Source organism: Nelusetta ayraudi, unplaced genomic scaffold, assembly GCF_046127955.1.
Source record: "Nelusetta ayraudi isolate G7.1 ecotype Tasmania unplaced genomic scaffold, CSIRO-AGI_Nayr_v1 ptg000042l, whole genome shotgun sequence".
NCBI classification, from domain to species: Eukaryota; Metazoa; Chordata; class Actinopteri; order Tetraodontiformes; family Monacanthidae; genus Nelusetta; species Nelusetta ayraudi.
In genome coordinates, this window is record NW_027466092.1 from 1,915,001 (window position 1) to 1,935,000 (window position 20,000).

Genomic DNA, 20,000 nt, shown 5'->3' on the forward strand with positions numbered 1-20,000 from the left:
CAACGATCTCCATCAGTCTCCTTTACAATGACACCAGAAGGACACATTTCAGTGGGTTATGGAACGAGACAATACAGCATCACTCAATGCTGTAAGAATAAGTTGGAGAAAACAGACAAATATGAGAGCGTTATAAGAATATCGTGATAAGGAGAGAGAGGTGCGCTCACAAAGGCAGGCTGTACTGTCGAACAACTGGTTTGGTCTCTTTGTTGCATCTGAATTGACCATTGTTTTTTTGTTTTATTCATCTTATTATTTTTTATTTACATGGCGTTCTCAGATCCATCAAGAATTCCAATGTGATTTTTTTTTGTTTGATCTATTTGTGGATATTTTTTTTTAGATAAAAACCAAAGGCCTCTGATTAAAAAAGAATAAATAAAAAATCCCCCAAAATAAGAAAATTAAGAGTATTTTCCACTGTCAAATTTTAAAGAGCCGGGAAGATCTTTTGAGGAGTTGAAAGATATATGATGAAAGGTAAAACCAAACAGGCAGAACAGGACAGATGGATGCATGCATGTGAAGAGTCACTACAACAAAAAAAACAACAACTCATAGATGGCTAACTTTTCATGGCAGCTGGATTTTGCCCATATTTTAACCCTGAACACCAGCCTATCCCTCACAACTTCCAACAGAGAGCACTTTTTTTTTTCAAATGGTCTCAACATTTCAGGGGATTACATCACCAGTCAGCCACCTTCTTTTCAGATAATGAGGTGGAGGGTGGAAGGGAGCGAAGCTGCTCTGAAAACAATTTAACAAGGCCAGGCAGGGGAAGCCACAACAAGTCACAAACTAAACTTCCCGTGAAAGAAATGAGTGTGGATGCTGCAAACCTACACCTCGGATGGAGCCAATGGATCTGGGAAGCCTTCTATCTGTCTCTCCACTTCAACACGTGGCCCAAAGAAATCACATCCTCCCTCTTGTTGTACTCACGCGCGCTACATGTTGTACTTGCACAAGAATCTCGACGTGCGTCCACACAGGGTGAAATAAAAAAAGTCATGTGGAGATCAAAGCTTGGCGGAGAGCAGGCATGTCCCGCATGAATCATTAATAAAAAAAAAAAGGCACAGCACATGTATGAGCGTAGCGTGTTGGTCGTGCACCCTTTACGTTGTCTGAATTTCTAAGCGGCCGCGGAACACGTGTGAACAAGAGTGTGGACGGGAAGCGACACTTTGCCTCGTTCCGCACATGCACTTACATCCTGCGCTTCTGAATCCATCGGCCCGGCGTCTGTTGCTCTTTTCCATTTTTAACTACTGTTCCCAGCCCGCCGGGAATCAATTAGGGGAGAGGGAGGTCATCAGATTAGAACGGGCAAAGATTGTTAAATACATGCCGGAATAATGGCGAGATAATGAAACTAATACCATCCCTCGCCAGTCACCTTGATGCATGAACGAGAGACACGGCGCAAATCTGTGCGAGTGGCTCCGTCAATCATCTCAGTGAGCATGCATGTGTGTGTGTGTGTGTGTGTGTGCCTTCCTCATTGTCCTTGGGAGAGCTTACCTCCCTGATTTCCTCATATCAGAGCCGTAAAAGCTGACAACAATGGCTTCTGATTATGAAATTACTCTTATATGAAATGAATTAATTCAATTATGCCTGTGTGACAATTTTGTGTGTGTGTGTGTGTGTGTGTGTGTGTGTGTGTGTGTGTGTGCGCGCGCAAGGAGCTGCATCTGTGGTTCTGGCTAATGGCACATTAATCCTTAGGGCTGGGATCTTAACTGTGCTTCATTTGGATATGCTGGAAACAGGTTTAAGAGGGATATTAGCTGAGAAGTATTAAGACAAGAAATTTAAGACCACTTCAAAAGCGACCCAAATTCAACAGCGCTAAAAATAAGAATAAAATTTCAGTTTCGAGGCCGCTGCTTGATTTAATAACAAAAATAAATAAATAATTCTTGTGACCTGAAAAAGAGCTCTGGATTCAAACAAAAATAAAGACCTAAAGTAGAAACTAAACATTATCATATATTCTCCTACATCGGGCACGTCAGGAGTTAACTGATGTTATACCTGCTTTCTTGAACCTGTCCAGAAGGTTCTGTCTGACTGCTTTTTGCAGGTTGAAGTAGTCGTCCTCCTCATCAGGGCTCTTCAAGTACGGAGGGATGTGTTGGAACACCAGGATGTGTTTGGGTTTGGGTTCCTAAACACATGGACATAAGGGGTAATCGTCATCGACCAGGGACAGCGGTGGCCTGAGATCTAAATCAGACCAGCGCAAAAAGCAGGTCAGGATTCTGCTGTACCATTGCCAAGGAGGCTCTGCTCAGCTGGTCTTCCAGCCACGTCTCCTGGGCCTCCTTGAGCTGAGGGCAGGCCGATGCATCATGGAACAACTGAGAGTTAAGCACCAGGCACAAAACTCCACCCACCTGAGGCAACAGGAGACAGAGGAGGCACTTGATTAGCTTACACTTTCATGATGCATTTTTGATCATATGCTTTTGCCTCTTCTCATGCATTCTAATTTGTCTTTTTTTTCCTTGGTCCCCCTAGAAAACATATCTTCAGCAGCAGACCAATGGAGAAAGGTTTCACCATCAGATCTTTTTTTCGTACTCGTTCTCATATCCCACGAGAAGCGTGAGCATGGGAGCAGAGCAGAGCAGGAGATCTCTTGTAAGTGGGCAGAAATATGTATAAGACCGCTACGTACATGTGAGGACGCCCACGTACAAATGTTGAACATTATAATCAGGTTAAGTCAAGCATGATTAAAGGTCAGAATGAGCCTTTGGTCAGGGAACAGCACTTTTGTTTGTGCCGTTTCAGGCTACAGTTTGCTGAAAAAATAGAAAATAAAAAAACATTTTTTGAATTCAACAGTACTACATGTATAGTTGCGCTATGTAAAGTCAAAAAAAAAAAATACAGAACCTTGATTGGATTAGACTTAATCAGGGCATTGCTAACTGGAAGGACTGTGCATCTTTGTTGTTATTAGTTATTTTATGTGAGCTGCACAGAAGACACTTGTGTAGGTGACACAGCACTGCTATTGCCATCGAATGAAGGTTCAGTTTCTGTAGCCCAGGATGGCTTCTGTTGCCCCCAACCACACCTTGAACTGTCAAATATTACCTGAAAAGTTTTCTGGGACATTATTAAGACAGAGTCAATGCTCAAACAACTCTAGGACCTTTAGTGTTTCTGTGTCAATTCTGTGGTTCAGTGTTGACGCACACTGAACCACAGAATTGACCAATAAAAGACAAAATGTTAAAGTGTGAAGCAAAAAATAAATAAATTCCAAAAACAAATTAGCGATCACACATAAAGACTCCTCACCCAAAAGCTGAAATAGTCATCACCCCACACTTTGCAATAGTCCTCGACTGTCCTGGGCGTGGGGGTGTTGCCCAAGTCATGGTTCCCACTGACAAACACCAGTGGGATGGAGGGGTGTGTCCCACTCAGGGCTGCCTTCAGGTCACGCTCCTGACCCCCTCTGAGCTGGCCGCCTGGAGAGGAAACAGAGCAGGGAGCTTATTTGCAGGGTTTGCATTACATGTTCCCACCACCAAACAGAGGAGAGAACTTTTTCTTCGACCGCACCATCTATCTAAGAAGAAGGTGGTGGAGGTAGAACATCTTGGCAGCTTTACTTCCTTTGCTGTACAGCTTCTGCACAAGTTTGTCTCCATTAGATTCATCTGCTTGAGAGTTTTCCATTATTTCCCGTGTAGCACTTGAAATGGCTTCAAATTCTTATTCGGGATTGAACCTAAAGGCAAGACTGAAGACGACGGCCCAACTGTGTTTCCTCTCTTTATTTCTAATAGCAATACCAATGAGCATAACTTTGAGGCTGACAGAAACCCGGCCTGGATCGAAATAGAATAGTACAGACAGGCTTTAGAGAACAGAGACATATGAATGCATGATTAAAAGTATTGATAACTGCATCAGGGAGGACGAAAAAAAAAAAAAAAAAAAGGTCAGCTGTGGAGATGTTGATAAGAAGCGTGGGTCTGACAGCGTGAAGGGTACTACAGGCACGAGTGGCCTGAGGGGAGGCGGATTATTTGGATGATTCTGAGGACGGTTCAGATGATGATCAATGATCTGAACCGTTCAAGTTTATGTCACCATGGTTACGGACAGGCTGAGCAGCCTCCTGCCGTGGCTGCTTGGCTGGTCATCAAGGGCGATCCACATCTTGTGTATTTTCTCCTTGCAAGGTTCAGCAACAGTTTGCATTACAGCTGGAGTTCAGTGGGAGGAGAGCTGGCACAAAGGAGAGCGCCTTCCTGAGGTAAATGAATCTAATCCCAGGGCGGTTAATGGGCAGAGGATGAGGATGAGTGAGACTTCAACCTATTTATAATTTAGAACCTATATCAAACAGACGTATAAGCCTCTGCTCTTAAGTTATTCCTTCTTCTTTTTCTCTCTTTATTCATCTGAGTAATTATTTTACTGGCCTACTTTTGGAGCAAACGTTTCCTTGGATGTTTGGATAGGACTCATTACATAATAGCCATTTCAGAGGGAAAATCTCCAGCGTGACAGAGAGAGGAGGGAGGGGAGGGGTCGGTGTGTTTAATATGCATCCAGATGAAAAAAGGTAAAGAAAAAAAAAATACACTTTTAGTAGCCTGTCAGATTTAATTCCCTCAATTCATGTTGGGAGGGTAGAACACTGCTGGGGACAGTAAAGTCAGGTCATTTCAACTTTCCGGTGGGACTTAAAGGTGGAAAATTGGATTAATGCACTTTAGGAGTCGACACTGCTGTGGACTCAAGTTGTCTATAACAGTGTGGTGAAACCTGATGGGAGACCTGGTCTGCATTACTAGGTCCTATAGCCAATAATGTGCCTGGGGAAAAGTCTGACTGACATCATGTTCTTGAAAAGCCATCAAAGAGAAAAACATATTAATATTCATCAACATGTTCAGATAGCATTTTTTTTTTTTTTTTTTAATTACAATGGAAATAACAAAGCAGAAGTGGAAGACTTCTACGTCTTTAGGTCTGCATTGTTTTATGCTGCCGAGCGAAGACAACAAAGGTAAAACCATACAGGTCACTCTCCCTCACAACTCATCAAATACACAATCCAACAACTCCAACAAACTGCCTCGGTGGACAAGTCATGACCTGCACATTCACCACACAATGAAATACTAATGCAACATTAGGAGACAGGGTTGTCTCCAAGGCAACTGTACAGCCAGAATCACAGTCCAGAAGAACCTGTTGAGCGGAGTGATCGCAAAATTAAAACAACAACGACAACGACAACAACTTTCTTTTAGTGCAGCTACACGCGTCAGACTCTGTGGTGGATGGCAATGATGACTTCTTTACCAACAAAAACCACAACGTTGCCCAGTTGAGCCAGAAAACCAAGTAAGCAGTAGCGTTGAACTCTCTCTTGAAACATCACCGCTCCTGTCTTCAGGAACCCGACCTGACAAAGCGCTCAACAGCAGGCATTTTCCGCCCGACGTCAACCGAGCGAGCGAGCGGCTGAGTGCATATGATGAGGCAGGAAAACAGTTCGCAGCTGAATTAGACTTTCTTTGGCAAAGTTTGTGCGGGAAAACAAACAAACAAGCAAACAAACAAGGGGAGCCCGGCGAAGTGGCAGAGATGCTGAGCAGCCTTCTGCATCCTCACACCTCCAGCTGCCAGCCCGCAGCCACAAAGACATCCACTGACATGGCAATATCCACGCATCTGTCTCTCTCTCTCTTTCTGGCGCTGATCAGCGCCAACCACAGTGCAAGCCATTAATCTGCATTTGCAGCATCTCGCCTTAGATTAATGGCAGAGGGCGATCAGGCTCGACAGTGTTAAGGCAGCAGGCGGGTTAACATCTGCGCACTCTTTAGGTCTGTGTCCTTTTAAAAAACTGGAAAGTCAAAAAGTGAAACGGAACACTTCAGTCGGCGCCGGGTTTCTATTTACTCTGCACTGATATGCGGTGAGAAAGAAATTACAGAGCTAATAAAATAAATAAAAGATGGTAAATTAAAGCAGAAAATTAAAGAGCTGAAGAAGCTGCAAAGCATCGTAGCGTTCGTATCCATGTGTTGGACCCTTGCAGGCTGACGCTGAAATACGACGGCTGGGGGAGAAATACGTTTTCTCACTCTGCTTACTCTTTAGAAAACCATGTACAGAAGCGTGGGGAAAGGCAACACACACACACACACACACACACACACACACACACACACACACACACACACACACACACACACACACACACACACACACACACACACACACACACACACACACACACACACACACACACACACACGCTGCCATCCCTGGAGCCCTGGCTTGTTCTTTTAATGAGATTGCCACACTGTGATTTTCAGACCTTGACAGGAGACTCTGGCAGTTTATTGGCGAGCATGTCCAACACTAGCAGCACTTCTCTCAATTTCCCCCAAACACTGCCCGTCCAGACTACATGTAAGTGCCGCTGCGTGGGGTTCCTGGTGTCGCAAACATTTTCTGCAGTCGTGCCAGTTCCAATGTGTGGGGGGGCCTTTTATTTGGGTCTTGAGCGTGCAGCCTGGCGACAGGCTGTGCCGACTTAAAAGCGTCAAGCAAGGCGGCGGCTGGAACCGCGTCAAACTACCACAAGCTCTTCCTGGGAGGCCGTCAGGAGTCTATGGAGTCTGTCTATTGGCAGGTCACGCAACTGTTCCATGTTCGACCAGAACCACTTGAAGGGGCCCAATCGTGGCCATTTCCAGATTAAGTAAATTCATTCTGGTGATCTACTTCCAACAGTAAACAGGGTTTATTTGGTTTAAAAACTCCTAGCTTGAGCTGTTCAGGCCTCTGAAAACCAGTGTTCTTGAGTCAGACTGGCCAGCCACTTTACTGCTAGCACTAGCTAGCAAGGAAGATGGCTACTAGCTCTCATACAGCGACGCATCACCCAAATTAAAAAAAATAAAAGTCTGCAGAGGCATTACTATGATAATCAGCTTGACTTGCCGAGGAATATCCGAAAGGCTCGTTTCAGCGCAGAAACAGCCAGACCATTTACAATGGCACAAGTCATGTTTGGTGTGACAGCAACAAAAAAAAAGACGTCTTAAAGCAGAAAAGTCATTTTAGATAACAGGACCCCTTTAAATGACAGTAAACTCCATATACGTACATGATGTATTTCAGATATAATCTATGCAGATATTATGGATTTAATAATAGATTCCTTCCATAATTCTGCAACTCCTGACGTCCCCTGCCTGATTTAAACCTGACTGAAACTTCCCTTCACACCTCATCCTGCCACTGCCAAGAAGCAGGCAGGAGGAAGTGAGCTGAAATCCTTTTCCCATCACACACACACGACTCCCTAAAATCACGACACAAACTTTAAACGTGCCTCTACACAGAAGCTCTTGTTAGACAATCACAGGTTTTTTACTTCAACTTGAGACGAGGGACAAGAACGTGGCAAGGTAACCTCAGCTTCACCCCTGTGTTTTCCACGCATGCATATACGCGCAAAAGCAGATGTGCTCGTGTTCTCCAACACCACTTTCCACTATGAGCTCCCAGTGATCCCCGGGGGGGCGCAGCCAGAACCCTTTGTAGTGGTCATTAGGAGCGGTGAGGCCAGCGTGTTTCTCTCATTCAAATCAGCTCTGCATCTCACTCCCCGGCCTCCACGCTCTTCATCCTCTTCATTTGTCAGCTTTGAAAACATAGGCAGGGGGGAGACGCAGAAGAGAGAACCGGGCCGAGACTGAAGAACGTCCTTGAGATGTGGCTGCGAGAAACGCTAAGCCGCGGTTCTTCGACGTTCAAGCATGTTAGAAGGTGTGGGGTTTTACTTTAGGGACGGCTGGTGTCGGCCGCATCGAGCCTTTGAGTCATCAAGGATTCCCTTTCATCTCTGTCAACAGTGAAGTCTCCGTTTATCCAGAGGGACCTCGCGCCGGGCTTCCTCTCCTTGGCTAAATGACGAAATCATAGACCCATTAGTGATATTGAAGGTCTTGCGCCATTTTTGTTTCCTCCTTTGTTTGCAAAGAACAAAAAGAACTTCCATCTCCTAAAGAACTACTGATTGCAGGGCGCAGACCCAGCAGTGGCTGAGATAAACCAGCATCTTTGCTTGCAGCGGCAAGCTATCGAAACACAACGAGAAGCAAGACGCTCAGATGGAGGGAAGTTAAAAGAAGGTTATTAGCTGAGGACGCCAATGTTTTGCATAGTTTACGGTCGCTCCAATCGCTCAAATGGAGACAAAAAGAAAGTGTTTTTCTGGGGGCTCAGGAATCCACTTGCTAAATTTCCTGTGTCCAGCAGGCAGCAGCGCTGACGATGCCAGCCTGGCCTGGCTGGCTGTCGCCGTCCATTCTCTATTGTAAATAAAGACTTTGCGGGCTGGAAATGTCAGCGTCGAGACGACAGAGCCGCTCCAGCGTCTCCGTCGTCTCTTCGCCTCTTTGGCAGCGGCGGCGGCCCAGCAGCCAGGCGTGTGACAGACGTGCTGGCTAATGAGGATGGCACACACAACCTGCTCCGTTAGGGCTGACAGTGAGTGGGGCTGACGCCGCTCCGCTGAAGGCACCGAGGTCTGACCCCACGCTGGCACCGTCCAGTGGCCCCACTGCGACCCACAACCCCAACTGACCACAGCGGTGACGAGGGTTTGGCTTGGTTTATGTGTATGAACCCTCAACGGGGCGTAACGTTGCAGACTTAATGAACAAGTTAGTGGACGGTTCTTTATTTAATTTGTTTTTGTTTTCTTGATAAGACACAACGCAGAGATGGAGATGAGGATCCTTGAAAAAAGACTTGGGGGCAACTTGTGTGTTCCCTTGCATTTAAAAAAAACAAAAAAAAATGTAATTTTATTTTGTTTGTGGGATTGTTTGTTCAGTTTTTTTTTTTTTTTTTTTTTTTGGGGGGGGGGGGGGTCCTATTGGCTCAACGCTGATTGCACGTGGTGAATTTTGAGGGATACGCTGGCCAGAGGGATTATTTACAATACTCATGACACCTCACGTCTTGATCTCCGACTACCAACCAAATTCTGAAGCATTTTAACGAATACTTAAATTCACGCGCACGGCCTCAGGGCACTTGGTTGCATCTCACATGCATACAAAGACTCAAGGGGTTCTACTGTTTACAAGTTAGTGGATTCTTCTTGTTTTTTGTTCTCTGATCTGCATGATGCAGTGATGGAGATGAGGATCGTGGGGTGCCTGCAATGGGACTCTCAGATGAGGTGGAGGGCGGCTCAGGGGACAATCGTGTGTGTTCCGTTGCAGTGTAAATTAAAAAAAAAAAGCCGACTGTTATGACACACAAACTGTGTGACTAAACCAAGCCAAAACTGTGCTGCACAGAAATAGTTTTCAATAGCTCGTGGGCCACAATTCTGAGAAAGAGGGTCAAGGGCGTTCATGCAACGTATTAAGATGTTGCATAATTACTGAATTCATCAACACCTGGACAAACAGCTGAGACATTTCTGTTGGCCAGGTGTTGGTGAGGGACACCCCGGCTCTCCGGAGCCTTGGCTGGGAGAGAGAAACGTGCACATGAGGCAGGTCTGCTCGCCTACTTCCTCCTTGTGTCCGTGCAGCCCTCAAGGCCAGGCGGCGAATGCAACTGCCTAATTGTCATGCAGGGGTGGTTTTGCATGGGTTGGCAGCTTGAGGCTCCGCTTGTACATTAACTGTAGCTCATTCCAGTTACCTGGTTATTGAGTCAGATCCTAATGAAGCTGATGACCTCCACTCACTCCTTTAGATTACCGTCACCTTCTGTGTTTTTCTGCTGAAATTGCCCAGGCGCCTCCCTCCGCAGCCTGTCACCGATATAAAACCACATGAAAAAAATCAAATCGTGCCGACGATTTCAAGGCCGTTCCAGGAAGCGGCAGCACGCTGGAAGAGCAAACAGTGGTTCTTTTATTTGATCGACAGAACGAAACGTACACGGATATTAAGCTCATTTGTGGCACGTAAACCAAACGGCTGATTAAAAAGTGCAGCGCTAGCCAGGAGCGCATTAGCCAGCAACCAACGCCTCACAATGTACATGGGCTACAGAGAAAGACTGTCCTGACCCGCTTTTGGTTCTGCTGGAACACGAATGAACGGTACAAGTCAAATCTAGTGTGTCATGTTAAAGTTATAAATTGAGCAGCAAAGAGATCATTTGGTTTTCGATTTTTTTTTTTTTTGGGACGAACCTGGCTCCCAGGTGGACGCATGTGGTGAATGTTGGAAACCGGCTGCCGCAGAGGCAGAAGAACTCTGCTTGCTGCTCTGGTTGCAAGACATCTAAAAGTCTACATCCCAGCGTATGACTGGAGAGAAGAGGGATTATTTACACAGCTAATAAAGCCTTATATCTTGATCTCCAGCCACCATCCAAATTCTAAAACCATTTTAACAAAGATTTAAATTCATACGCACAGCTTCAGGCCACTTGGGTGCATTTTTTATGCATATGCACACTCAAGGGGTTCCAATGTTTACAGATTTAATGAACAAGTTAGTGGACCTTCACTGCAATCCTACATAGATTTCTTTTGAAGTGCAGAATAATTTCAAATGTTGTTGGCTTGATCAATAGACAACCCTGACAAACACAGAGATTAAAAATGAGAATAGCCGGAAGGAGGATGCGATTTCACAAATAAAAATCAGCTGCTGCTATTGGGGAGCGTGCTGTTGACACTCTGGCTATGGAACAGTGGAGGTTACTGCTGACACCACCTCCATAGATAAGAAGAGTTGTCTTGCAGCTGTTAAAATTCCAAAGATTCCAGATTGAATTCAATGCAATGAGCTTTAATTAGACGAGGACAAGCCCAGAAAGCTCAAAAATCAATATAAATATGAAACGATTTTAAAGCTGGTGGAAGGCTGACGGTGGTCCGGGAGCCTCCTCATCCTCTACAGCGGTAATCCAGTGAGGCTGGACGTGCACGGTGCAGTTTGCAGCCTGGAATTTCCACCACTCATTTTAGAGTTGGGCTGAACTTGAGTTGTTGAACATCATTTTTCATGCAGCTCAGTGGGACGGCGGAGGCCGATTATCCGCTGCTGAGCAGATATCGGGTGGTCGGATGAATCTCTGACATATTGGACATTTTGACAGGCCGATTCAGGCTCTCACACAGTCGAAGCAGCTACGCACGAAGGGATCCTCCTCAACGTTCACATGCCCTTGTTTAACCGTGCATGAGGGTGCAGTTCCATTAAGCATTTAAATGTAAATTAAGAGAAATACTGCATCTTCAAATTTCTGACAATAGCAACATTTGACAGAAAAAAAGGACTTTATGCTGTTTAAAATTGCTTTCGGTCATTTTCTAATTTCCAGACGTCAGACATATAGAAATCTTAGTGGTGACAAACCATTCTGGCATTAGCATGATAGCTGCTTACAGGGCAGCCAGCCTAATCAGTGAGTCACATCATGCCAGGCAGTTTGAAAACTACAAGCCACAGTGGAAATAGTGTGAGCAGAGAGCCGTTGCTGATCAGTCTGAGCTGAACACAATTATCTCCATCCAACCACCTCTGACTGCACACTGCTCAACATTCTGTACAATAACCTGCACTTTTTCTTTCCTAGAAATGTTTTTATGCATCAAGTCTATTTCATGTGTTTGAATTATTTTCATACAACAGGTATTTTTTAATTGTTTTTAATTTCTTCTTATTTTTAATTATAATTAATATTTTATGAATGAAGATTTGATTCTAGTCCTATATTAATACGCAGATTCACTCACACAGTATGATTTATTCACATTCTAACTGCAAGCATCAAGTACAATTCAACAAACACTCAAACAAAACTGATCTTGATGATGGAAACGGTTCACGTGCTGATGTTGGGGGTCCAATACAAATGGTGTGTGAAACTGGGTGAAATGATGTCTGAAGATGGCAATCACTGCAAGCATTTCCTAATAGGCTGCTGTTGACCGGAATTTAGCTGTTGAAGTCGAATGCCTCTTTAGAATTATTATTGTTAGAATTCAGTTTTCTGATTTTTCAAGCATAATAAGCCCTCCCTCAACTCTCTCCATTCCTTTTTTTATGAGACCTATGGAGGCATATAAATGTATACAGCTGTTACCTGCTGCAGCCAAACATTCAACTTTATCGTCTTGGAGTTAGTGCAAAGCATGTTGCATGTTGCACACCTGACAATCTTTAAATAAAAAATGAATGAATGAATGAATGAATGAATGAATGAATGAATGAATGGATGAATGAATGGATGAATGGATGGATGAATAAAACCTTACAAAACATATTTGGATTGTATAAAAAAAGAGGAGCATTCCCAATGGCATTTTTAGCAACTGCTTTCACTTTTGTTGTAGAAATGAGCTTCCAGCCATTCAAGAGGAACCACACGCAGGGCTGTATCTCCTTGGCAGCCATCACAGTCGTACTGTATACACTTCACGAAAGCCTCACATTCAGTGTGGCTTGAGAGCAACGCACACTGTTCTTGTGCTGCGTTCATACCTGGCATGGCGTGGACGAGGTCGCCGCACAGCACCATGAACCTGGGCCTGGGCTGGAGCTGGTTCACGGCCTCCACAGCCCGCTGGGTCAGCGCCACCTCCTCGGCCCACTCCGCGCCTTCGCTGTCACAGTCGCCGTCCCTCCAGGCCTTCATCAGCCCCAGCTGCGGGTCAGCAGCCTGAATGAAGCAAAATGGCCCCGCCCACTGACACTCTGCATCTAAAAAAAAAAGAAAGAAAAAAGAACAAGCAGGGATGTGACTTAGCACTTGTGATGAGTGCTGGTTATTATTATCACCACAAGCCTGCTGCAATAAGTCTGCATTCAAAGGATGGATCCCGCAATGCAAGCAATGTGTTCTGTTTTGTTGGAGAAATGGATTTAGGAGAGACATAAAGGTGTTTGAGCTCCATCAGTCTATGCTCTAAATGAACAAGTAATCCAATTGCCTCGTTAGGTGCTTTAGAAAAGCCTTTCAAAGCAAAGCCAAAAATGACTTTGAATGGACATGCTGATTTCAATGGACGGCTTGTCATTTATTTTTACTTTTAATTATTTGAGGCAGCAGCTTAAAGCAGCGAAAGAAAGGGTTCGTAAATGAAAGAAGAAAAAAAAAAACACGAGATACAGGGAACAAAAAATGCAACCACTCATAACTTGACATGTACTGGTGCACAGGATATAATTTGTTTGGTTTAGTGTCCCTACGCTAGACTGCTTTTGCTTGTTCTCTGGATCTTAATTTGCATCCTTACATTTGGATTGTGCAGTCTGATCCATTTCACTCCTCGTCACCCCGGCAGAAATTTGCAGAAATGATTTGTTGCATTATCAAACCCATGAATACATATGAACATGTGAATACACGTAGAGCTCCAAGGTCTCTGAGCATTTTTAAAGAAGAGCAGTCATGTCAACAACACATCTCCATGAAAAGAATTTCTTTCTAAGGCAGCGCATAAAAGTGGAAACATAAAAGCGGGGGGGAATTAGATGCCATAAAAACATTTGCCATTAGACGGTGCTGCGCTGCGGCTTCATCTAGGAACCTTTTTAGTCACTCTTGGAACAGACGGCATTTGATTACCTCAGAGAGCTTCAATCAGGACGTGGGACGAGGAATTACAGGCCTGTTGGAGGGATTTGGTGCACAGCCTTTTGTTGCGGCTTCACAAACTCCCTCCATCACCGCGCTAAATAATCAACTGCATGTTGCGAGCGTGAACGGACAGCAGTGAACGAGCGTTTTTACATAATCCCAATATTATGTAACAGAAGTGCATTACAGTCCAATCACTCTCTGATGCTCATTAACAACACAAAGCACTCCCGGCTTTCTACGTGCAGAAGGAAGTCAGACACCCGGGCCCGCTCGGCTCGTGGTTACAACACGGCTGCGCATGAAAGGTGGAGGAGAACGTGCGACTGAGCGATATGGAAATGGACTCTCCTTGTTGCCAACGAGCGTGCGCATGCTAAGAGCAGGTGTAAACAATATCTTTCCGCTCTGCACATTAAGAGGAGGATGTGCAGGCAGCTCTCCAGTGACGCGCTGCTGTCACGGAGGCGAGCCTGCATCTGTATTCCGCACAACAAATCCCTTCACTCTCACTCAGCAGGGGCTACTTGCGGCTCTCCATCCTTCATGTTTAACATGCTCTCTGTGTATCTGCCTCCCAAATGACTTTATAATAATTCCATCCTCTGGAGAGAAGCAGCTTGGTGACAGAACAAGAAAGAGCAGCAACCAGAGTCCCAGGAACCTGAGAGGCCTCATCGTTATTATTTGTACCACAGAAAAACACATTTCATTTTAAGTTGACATGAACTTTTTTTTTCTAATTTGATCTCTTCAGTCCAAGTGAGACTGGCCTTAAATGCTAATTTATGACTATACTGTGGGGACCACTGCTTATACCAATGAATATTGATTTTAAGCCATTGTTGAAATACTCAGTAAAAGCAAAGCTGGGATGACTTGATTTATTTCTGGTCTCAATGGTTTATACCTCACAAATTTGTCAGTCATTATACAGGCAATAGATACATGTCCAACAGCAAGGCCACTTTATGGATTTTCCTGCACCTGACATCACAGAAGATATACTGTTAAAGCTGATACAGGTCAAAGAAGAAGAAGCTGAGGGGCAAACAACAGTATCACAGTCATGCCCATTGGCATTTGTCTTACTGCTGCCTGAAAACAATCGTGGATGGTCCGAAAGCAGCTGTCTGGAGTTCCTGGTATAAACACTTGTGTACTCATTAGTTGCAGTAGGTTGATTGTCACTGCGGGAGACTAAATCGAGGACAGACTAATCAACCAGAAACAACTGAAGCAAAACAGTTTCAAGTGTCACCCCACTCTGTTTCTCAACCAATTTAGAGGACTTTATGTTCCTTGAACTGAATGATTTCACAAGATCTTCTGACGGCTCCTTCAAGCAAAGCAACATGCTGTTTCTTTTTTAGTTCAGTGAACTATTGTGGCCTCCACACTATAATAAAATACCACTGAGGGAGATTTTCCTCCATGGATATGCAGTTGACAATTCGACAGCAACTGTACATTGGTATGACATCAATATTGATTGACCAAATCTTGCTGATTTAGTCACATGGGATTACGGCTGTTAGGAAGGCAAAGAGTGGGTTCAACCCAGGTGCTAGCATGATGTACCTAGTCAAGTGATTGGAGAGAGCGGAGGAACAATGCAGCTTCCGGATTTGAATGTGAGCACAATGGCCCTCATTTATCAAGCAAACGTACGCCAGGCTAGTGGGCGTTTGCTCGTTTCCACACAAAGATTGGTATTTATCAATCTGGACATAAGCGTAGGGTACGACTATCTCACGCCAGGTCTAGGCTCGTGTACGCACATTTGAAATCATCAGCATCCCGTGTGCCAACATAGTAAGAGAAGAAAAACCAAATAAAAAGATGGAGGAGAAGAGTGCGTGTGCATGTACAGTAATGTCTGCAGCAAGCATGCAAACTATTCCTGTTTGACCAGAGAGGGACTGTCAAAATAATAACCTTATCAATAATGACAAGTTTTTATAAAACAGAAAAAATTGAGCTAAATCTTCATGAGAAGATGAACAAAGAGCAAAACTTCTATGAGGCAGAAAGTGAATAAAAAATAGAAGAGAAACATAATGAAATTGAAATATGGGGTGAAAATGAGTCAAACCGCACGCCCAGCGGGAATCCCCGACCAACAGCGTTGGTGATGAAGGCTGATCTCCAGCTGATGCTTAAATATTTAATTTGTATATTTGAGATGGGAATTCTGTCCCATTTTCTATGCAATGTGATATAAAGTATATCTGATATAATAAGCCTTGGTTATAATATGATTATTCAAATTTGAGTTGAGAAAAAACACTGCAGCACATAGAGGCATTGTGTGAGATACAAATATTTTCCTTATGAAACTGAGTTCAGCTATATCTTTCCAAAAGATATTTGTTTTAAAGGAGGTTTCGGTCCTCTGCTGTTGAAGAAGGTGCCGATATGGAAATGATCACTTGAGAAATGCAGGTCTGAATGTGCAGTAAAACCCGTTCCACATACTTCCAGAACAAACAAAGACACCAATTAATATGCTGCATATTTGTTCTTCCCCACAAGTTATTTGCTGTCTTGCCTTTTCTGCCCTGTGTGCTTTCTATCACTCAGCGTAGTCCACAGTACAATGTCTCTGTTCGGAGCCAAGCGTGTGAAGCAGGAAGACAAATGAAAAAGACATTTAAAAGGGGAAACAAAACAAAAGGACCATTAAAAGGCAGGTGGAAAAAAACATGACAGGAGATAATAGGCAAGCAGCCTTGTGTGGTGTCGCTAGTTGATGGAACTTCAAACCAGAATCCCACAGGTTCGTCCAGGTGGCGGATGATGCACTCAACAGAAATTTTTCATTATTGTAGATGAAAGTACAGAGGGGACTGTTTTTTTTTTTTTTTTTTTGCTTTGGTGGTAAAATACACGGACACTGACAATGTAATTTGTGTGTCTTGAGTGCCCTTATTACTGGTCCCCAACTAGTTCAAAAGGAGTGGTGGGGGTGAATGACACAGTTCTTTCGGTGTATATCTATCACCTTTGAGACCTACCAAAACTTTGGTTTTACAGTTTTGGAAGGTGGGGTTTACATTTTAAATTAATAACATTTGGCAGCTGTTTCGTCGCGCTTCACTCATTTGTTAACTAAAGAATAGAAGTTATCGATTAAAACAAGGAAAGAGTTTTTTTTTTTTATCTAAACTTGAGCATTGGTTATTTTTAAACACAGGTAGTGATAATGTTACCCATTATGACCTCCCCCTTTGCTATTTGCAAGCCGCCGTCCATTCGTCAAACTGTCACAAATGACCTAACACGGGAATTAGCAACGTTCTAGTGAACGTAAGCTTAGCTAACGCGTTAGCCTTGCGCTCCGTTAAGACGTCAACGGCGCTCGTTTACCTTCGGACAGTCCGCCGAATGCCCGGTGTTTTGCTCGTAGGAAGATATCCTCGCGGTCAGCCATGTCAGTCGGCTGTTAGGCGCCTGTTTGAGAAAACTTTGTGAGAAGTTTGCAGCCTGTCAGCGAGCCTCCGTCCTAGCGCCGTGTTGATTGAGTCAGCGATCGATCGACATCGGTCATCGACTACGACTGCCTTGGAGCGACCGTGTGAGAGCGGCTGCAGCGGCCCCCAGCGAGGCTGCAACACACTGGCGGCTGGATTCTCTTTTGTATGCCAACACTACAATGCAGAGATAAAGTTATGATGCTGGACGAAACCAAAAAAGGATGGAACGTATCTCTTCTTGTGTATCATTGTTTTTAATGGGATTGTTTAATGCAGTGAATACAAGAAGATAACTTTGGAACCAGGTGGTGGACCATTAGGACTCACTTATCATATTCAGCTCCCTAGGGCCAAACATTTATAGAACACTTTAAGTGGGACATTTATTGAATTTGTTGTGGGGGGAAAAAAGCATAAAATCAGTAACGGCCCGCTGCTTTCACAAGATAAAGTACCTTGTGGAGAGCGTGATTAAAATTCCACACCATCCATCCATCCATCCATCCATCCACTTTTGCCTGACTAGGAAAACTGTTTACATGGCCGCTGTAATGTGTTTTTTGATGATTGTTGCTATTCCTGCCCCCTTTGCCTTCTCCAGACAGTTCAAATTACCCCAGAGCTCCGCAGAGGTCTTCTTTATAAGCGCAAAATTAATTAACATTGTGCTCGTTGTTGTAAGACACATTGCTGTGCGAAATGATCTGACATAGTTAAATAATGTTTTTCGGCCCAGTTTGGCTCGATTGAGACAGGTAATTACTTTGTTTCTTGCTCACATTGATTGTGCTGGGGAAAACAAGGGCCCTTGACAGCAAATAAAACCTGAGCTTGTTTTAAGACTGTTGGACAGTTGTTGGCCATTTAGGAACCAGCTTTTTTTTTTTTTTTTTTTTTTAAATAAAGACCACAAGGGAATGATAATCAGCAGTTTTAAAGATGGGAAGTATTTAAATACAGATGATTGAGGTTATGCAATAACGGTTGCCTAAGTGGGCAGCAGGGGTGTTGCCCTGACATAAGCAAACAAGGCAATAAAGTCTTGTGGTAGGTGGAGGACCCCAAAAGGATGCCTAATGACAGTAATCCAGAGCAATGTATGTGTTTAAATGGAGAATTCCAGTTATCAGCCCTGCTTTGATCAAATTTGGAGTATTGTGTTTGCATGCACACAGAAATCTTAACATTCAAATCCCATCACGTGATAAATATTAGTATTTCAGTTTCTGGTTACTGCATCTCTATTTGTTCAGGCAGCTGTGATGTTTATTCTTTTTTTGTGCAAACAGCAGGAATTTCTGAAGCCCATAAAAATGCAGTATTACTGCAGGCTGTTAAATGGCAGCATGCTATCATAGATATGGCTCGTCCAGCTCATTTAGAGTAACAACAGGAGAAGAGAGCGATGGCAGATATTAAACATGTTCCACCTTTGGTATCAGGCTGTCACTGCCACCGCATAACACAGAGACAATAGATGAAATTATGCAGCCAATATTGGCTGGGTGTAGAGTTGCCACTGTGCATTTATTATACACTTTTAGTTTAATGTTGTGTGTGTTTTTCTGATTCTTGACTTGGCTGGCATGCCTGAGCACTGGCTGGGCAGGCAGTTGTGTAGCTGTCATTCAGAATAAGTCTTATCCATAATACAGTACCCTAATCTCCTCCCAGGTTCTCCAACTTTTCTAAAATTTAGGATTTCCAGCCATCAATTTTCTGTCACCTGTCCTCTGGTTAGTGAGGGTACTGGAGCCTGTCCCAGCTGTCATAGGGCGGAAAGAAGATGGGGGGACACCCTGGACAAGTCACCGGTTCATCACAAAGCCAACACAGAGAGACAAACGACGATCCACACTCACTCCTGCAGACAACTCAAAGTTGCCAATTAGCCTAATGTGCATGTCTTTGGACTATGGGGGCAAGTAGGAGTACCTGATGGGTGCTGATGCGGGCACAAGGAGAACATAGTAACCCCACACAAAAAGACCTTCTTCCTGTGAGGTGACAGGGCCACCACTTACTGCATCGGGCTGAAATCAGCAAACAAACAACAACAACAACAAACAAACAAAAAAACCTCATTCAGAACTAGATCAGAGCAAACACAAGGAGCTTGTGTTGGAAAAGAGTCCTCACAGATCAATGCTATGAAAATATGGTACAACTCATACAAAGGAGAAGTGGTAGCTAGCACATCTCTGGGGTCAGCAGGTGGGAACCTCCTTTCAACACCTCTGGGAAGCTGGACAGTGAACTCTGGCGTCCCAGAGATACTCCTCAAGCCAGTCATCTCTGCTCCTCACACCAACACAGCTGCATCCCCACATGGCTACCACAGCCCCAAAAGCACTGCCACCTTCAACAAATACTAGCTTCCCTATCACATAACATCACATAACATCTATGGGACTACAACCATTTCTCCCATTCATTTCCTCGACGACCAAAACAGTGATGAGCGTATTCCAGGACTCGTATTCGCACCATGAGATTTCATAATAATTTCTCTCTCCCTCCCCCCCCCCCCTCTCTCTCACGCACGCACGCACGCACACACACACACACACACACACACACACACACACACACACACACACACACACACACTTCATCCATGTCCTCCTCCTCCTCCTCTTGCTCTCTTTTGGCGCACCATGCTCTCCCACCCTCGCCTCCTCTACTCACTCACTCACTGCGCTCTCGTCCTCGGCGCGGCGTGTATCGCTGCCCACTCCCGTGCGTAAGAGCGCACCGTTGGATATGTAGAGCGATGCGCTCCGGAAGAGGCGACATCTGAGCCCTGCTTCGGAGCAGACCGCGTCGATGCGCGGTGCACACCACGCCACTCCGTCCAAATCAAGTTTATTCCGAGCTGATTTTTTTCCTCCCCCC

General features: G+C 44.4%; 2 protein-coding genes across 3 annotated transcripts in view; one reads left to right on the top strand and one right to left on the bottom strand.

The window, feature by feature from the left end:
• cpped1 (calcineurin-like phosphoesterase domain containing 1) overlaps positions 1–17,185 on the bottom strand; it is a 29,529-nt gene extending 12,344 nt beyond the window's left edge. The window contains exons 1-5 of one of the 2 annotated variants that reach the window (XM_076033619.1): positions 16,999–17,184; positions 12,531–12,749; positions 3,325–3,497; positions 2,283–2,408; positions 2,047–2,179 (exon numbers count right to left, since the gene is read on the bottom strand). In XM_076033619.1, coding sequence (XP_075889734.1) covers positions 2,047–2,179; positions 2,283–2,408; positions 3,325–3,497; positions 12,531–12,749; positions 16,999–17,062 — 715 coding nt within the window. In that variant the 5' untranslated portion in view covers positions 17,063–17,184. Of the gene's footprint in view, positions 1–2,046; positions 2,180–2,282; positions 2,409–3,324; positions 3,498–12,530; positions 12,750–16,998 lie in introns of both variants that reach the window. The other variant, XM_076033620.1, reaches the window with a different exon arrangement.
• Positions 17,186–19,797: 2,612 nt separating this feature from the next.
• Positions 19,798–20,000, top strand: part of shisa9a (shisa family member 9a) — a 47,075-nt gene continuing 46,872 nt past the window's right edge. The window contains exon 1 of the mRNA XM_076033621.1: positions 19,798–20,000. This exon is cut by the window's right edge and continues 750 nt beyond it. The gene's annotated coding sequence lies outside the window, so the exon portion shown is untranslated.